The sequence below is a fragment of the Anoplophora glabripennis genome, unplaced genomic scaffold (assembly GCF_000390285.2).
Source record: "Anoplophora glabripennis isolate ALB-LARVAE unplaced genomic scaffold, Agla_2.0 scaffold206, whole genome shotgun sequence".
NCBI lineage: Eukaryota > Metazoa > Arthropoda > Insecta > Coleoptera > Cerambycidae > Anoplophora > Anoplophora glabripennis.
This window is the reverse complement of record NW_019416733.1, coordinates 130545-134731: the sequence shown is the minus strand read 5'-3', so window position 1 is coordinate 134731 and position 4187 is coordinate 130545. Positions and strand designations below refer to the sequence as shown.

General features: G+C 31.8%; 1 protein-coding gene across 1 annotated transcript; it reads right to left on the bottom strand.

The window, feature by feature from the left end:
- Positions 1-1498: 1498 nt before the first annotated feature.
- Positions 1499-3773, bottom strand: LOC108904707 (partitioning defective 6 homolog beta). Its single transcript, XM_018707352.2, has 4 exons — positions 3575-3773; positions 2924-3149; positions 2524-2781; positions 1499-2465 (listed from the first exon to the last, which is right to left on the bottom strand). The coding sequence occupies exons 1-4, from the start codon at positions 3638-3640 to the stop codon at positions 2077-2079; spliced, it is 939 nt and encodes a 312-aa protein (XP_018562868.1). The 5' UTR covers positions 3641-3773; the 3' UTR covers positions 1499-2076.
- Positions 3774-4187: the final 414 nt, after the last annotated feature.

Sequence of the window (4187 nt, the reverse complement as noted above, 5' to 3'; positions counted from 1 at the left end):
TACATAGTTAAGTAAGGAGACAGCTTTTGGTACAAATTTCATCACCACCAATTTTTTTTTTTTATACTAAAACCTCAGTCACATCCGTTCTACAATATGGTGTAAAAAGCATGGCTCCTTTTGATTGTATTGACTCGAAAATTTGTATTTTCAAATTAGTAAATGTACGAAAATTTTAACAATGTTTTTATATTTCTCTCTTTTAATGGTTTTCTAATTTAATCGCAGTTGACAGAAACTAAAAGAAGCTAACATAACAATAGTTGGCCTTGGATATTAAACAAAAATTGTATTGTTTGAAAGGAGCCATCATTATTGTGCTGTCAATGTGGTATTTCACAGCTGTTGTATTTGAATATGTATAAAAATAAAGTTTTAATTAAGTTGTCCAGATGATTTTCAGCCTTTTGCAGATCCTTGGGCACATACTACCAGTTGTTTTTAATTTTACTAAGTTATTTTATAGAAACTCTGGATGTGGAAGAGGCTTAAAAATTAATCAACTTTTTCTTGTAGATTGATTATGGAACTGATACATCTTAGCAACTGAATTAAAACGTTATTTTTTATACACATTCAAATACAACAGCTGTCAAATAACACAATGACAGTACAATAATGATGACTTCTTTAAAACAGCACAATGTTTGTTTAATTTCCAAGACCTACTATTGCCATGTTAACTTCTCTTAGTTCCTGCCGACTACAATTATTTTCCTTGTTTTTGCCGATTGTTCGAAAAAGGCTACTCCAATAAATAAATGTGATATAACATTTTCTATTTAGAATTTGAAGGTTTGTCAAATTATTTATTTATTTATTACTGAAGAAATATGGCAACACCGGAAATAATTATTTGTAAATTTTTCTTAATCAAGTTATTTCCTACAACTTTGCATTTGGACGTACTACTCTATCACTTTAAATAAAAAAGTTGGCCTATATGTCAGGTTTTAAAAAAATAGCAGTATATATGTCTGGATCTCAAAACGATGTATGTTGCTGGTGGTTGCATGTGTATAACGTAGTTTTATGACCTGAAAACCTACACTTTTCTATAAAAAAATCTTAGAGTAATAAGTTCGCTCATTTTTTCCTTACTTTCCTGAAATATAATGAAATATTATAATTTAGTTAATTAATGATGGAGATTTAATCAATCTGTCGACTATTATAATACGGAACGTGTGTACATCAAAATAAAAACTAGAATTGACTTAGTAATTTTTTTATTCTACATCATTTATCCAAGACGAGCGATTTATCTCAAAGCTGAAACTTTAATTACCTGCATTTTACAAGAGATATTAAACTTCTTAAAATAAGATGAAAAAAGTGAAAATTTTAAATGTCTTTGTATTTCCTTTAATTTAATGTATTATATGTATTTATGCAAAAATGTTTAATTCAGTATTTTTCATCGGTACCATTATTAAATAAATCCTTATTTTCCATTTAAATATTTTATTTCCTTTTAAGGAATAGTAGAAGGAAAAATTTATTTATACATTTTTTCCATCATATTTATTCATTTTGTTAATCTTTTGTTAAAATCTCATATTAAAATGCCAACTAATGCTAGGTATACTTTTTATATAAATTTTGAATTAGGACACAAAAATTTAATATTACAGTGAAACACCTAATACACATAAGAAAGCTAGGACAAATTTAAAACTAGCAGCCTTTTTCATTTTTTTCAACTACCATTTTCGCAATACTAATCGCCACCCGTTGCATAGAAATAAAACACTGTTATTTTCTCCTCAGTTGAGTCAAATCGGAAGCAAATATTGTCAATTAAATTCATTCGTAAAATATCATGAGAAAATTGAGAACACGATTTTTTTTAAGTATAAAAAATTTCAATGCATTGTAACTTAGTTTCCTTAAGTCTAAGCTGATTGAGCAATTAATTAAAGAAAAATATAAAAGACCATCCGCTTGCCAATTATTAAAAAAACAATGGTGACTCGCAGCCCGACCCTGTATAAATTTTATAATTGGAATACATGTATATATGCATACACATGTAGTGTGTATATAAATGTAACTATAAAGACACGCACCTGTATTTTATAAATGTAAAATTCCATCGTCCTTTGTAAGGGACTCGTCGAAGGCGCCCCCAGTTAGATCCACTATCTCGTCTTGGTCATATTTATCTTCAGGATCGGAGCCGGCCGTCGTATTAGACTGATGTGATCCGCTGGATAACTGGGAGTTTCTACTAAAACTGCCCCTTCTGACGGGACCCACCGTTCTCTGGTTCGCCGGTTTGACCGTTATTATCAGGTTCGAACTATTGGCTACCATCATGTCCGTGACTTGATCCAAAGTCTTCCCAGATACTTCGATACCGTTGACTTCCAACACCTCGTCGTTGACAGCTAATAATCCGGTGGATTCGGCTAATCCCCCGGGAACTAGTCGGGAAATGAATATTCCTGGTATTTTCTCTAATCCTAGAAAAGTGTCGACGTGAACTGTTACAGTTTGTAAGAATTATTTACGTGAGCTTACCGTTTTGAGTGACTTTTACACTGGTCCCGTCACGGATATAAAATCCCAAAGGTTTGTCGGAACCATGCTTCAATAACCGGACTCTTCTACAAGTTTCGGGGACAATATCTACATCTATAATGGCCGATACTTGTCGAAAGTCGTGTGGATTCGATATGGGTAATATTTTGGTTTTAGCAGGTGTTCCTCCCAGGATAGTAGATATTAAATTTCTGGGTTTTAACGTGCCATAGCCATTGATTTCTTCTAAACTATTACCTAAAATAGATCCATATTGACAAAAAAAATGAAATATGTTCCCAATATCAAAAAATTCATATAATTATTAGTCTTATGTATTTTAAAAGTAAAATTAATATCCATTCACCTAGACTATACTTACTGAAAATTCATAAAATACCTTTTCTTTGAATAATGATCCTTAATAATGGTTTTGCGTTAATTAGTGCCCTTCTCAAATTATCGTCGTTGTTTATAGGCAATAAATCCTGATCGCTAGGGTCAATATAGGAAACTAAGAAAGAAATGTCTTTCAGATTATGTAAACTTTCAATTAGACCTCGAAAATCTTCAAATTTTGGTTGAGAATTTCTTTCCACGCAAAATCTCCGAAATTCGGCATCAAACTATAACAAATACTTCATATTTATTTCAAACGATACAAAATATAATTTCCTGGATATTTCAGTAAATGGATGAGTTGCTATGTCTTTTACCTTCATTTATATTTAAATCTAAATAGAAAGATACAGCGAAAGAATAATGACATTATTTAAAATGACCGAGAAAGTGCAGAAATTTGAATACAAAAACAGCTTATTCTTTTCTCAATATGAGAAAAAAATATCTCTCTTATGTTAGTCATAAATGTTATCGATACATAAAAGGCAATTTCTTAAAGGTTTTTACCTTTACAAACAAAGACCTGTTCAAATTAGGCTATATTTATTAAAACGTAATTATCAGTTTTACAAAATATGACAAAAGACCATACTTTAGAATATATATAAACAGATATATAGAAAATATTTTAAAAAATGTACAAACTTACTTTACTTTTTACTTCTATTTTGCTGCTGTCAACCAAAGGTTTCATAACAATCTTGTTTTTCGACATTTTTTTTTCATTGAATGTGTAAGTGTATAATGCTTTAATGTTTTTTGAAGCTGTACACAATATTTTATTGATTATGGAAACTAAAAATTCGTAAAAAATTATAAAAATTATAAATTTCTCATAATTACATGAAACTATATGACAAAATCTAGTAGTACCAACATCAGCACATAAAATTTTTGACATTCTTTGACAAACCGTCAGTCAGAGAGAAGAACTGTTGCCAACACAAATCCAATAGATCATTTTCACATATCTATGATCTACAATCTGAAACATAAACAATTTTTGTAGTCGCCGCGCGCCATTATTCCATGGCTAGAAATTGGCCTCAATGATTTGGGATCGAGGGGGATTATCCCTCTTTATCCTGCCTCATCTCGTGTAGGCCTGGACAGCCTTCGTAGGTGCGCCCCATCCGTCGTCTACCCCGACCGCAAATGCGGCCGGTGTAGTCGCTTTGTGGGACCTCCTTTTGTCCTGGCTGGGCCCCGCCGGCTAGGGCCCTTCTTGCTTCGCCGGCTCGTCTGTGTAAACCCCGGGGGTT

What these genes read in the sequence shown, in the direction of transcription:
- LOC108904707 (XM_018707352.2), bottom strand. Translation starts at nt 3,640, where the DNA reads ATGTCGAAAAACAAGATTGTTATGAAACCTTTGGTTGACAGCAGCAAA. An exon ending in AAATAGAAGTAAAAAGTAAA is followed by an intron (nt 3,150 to 3,574) that starts GTAAGTTTGTAC and finishes TATTTGTTATAG; the next exon opens with TTTGATGCCGAATTTCGGAG. An exon ending in TGTAAAAGTCACTCAAAACG is followed by an intron (nt 2,466 to 2,523) that starts GTAAGCTCACGT and finishes ACACTTTTCTAG; the next exon opens with GATTAGAGAAAATACCAGGA.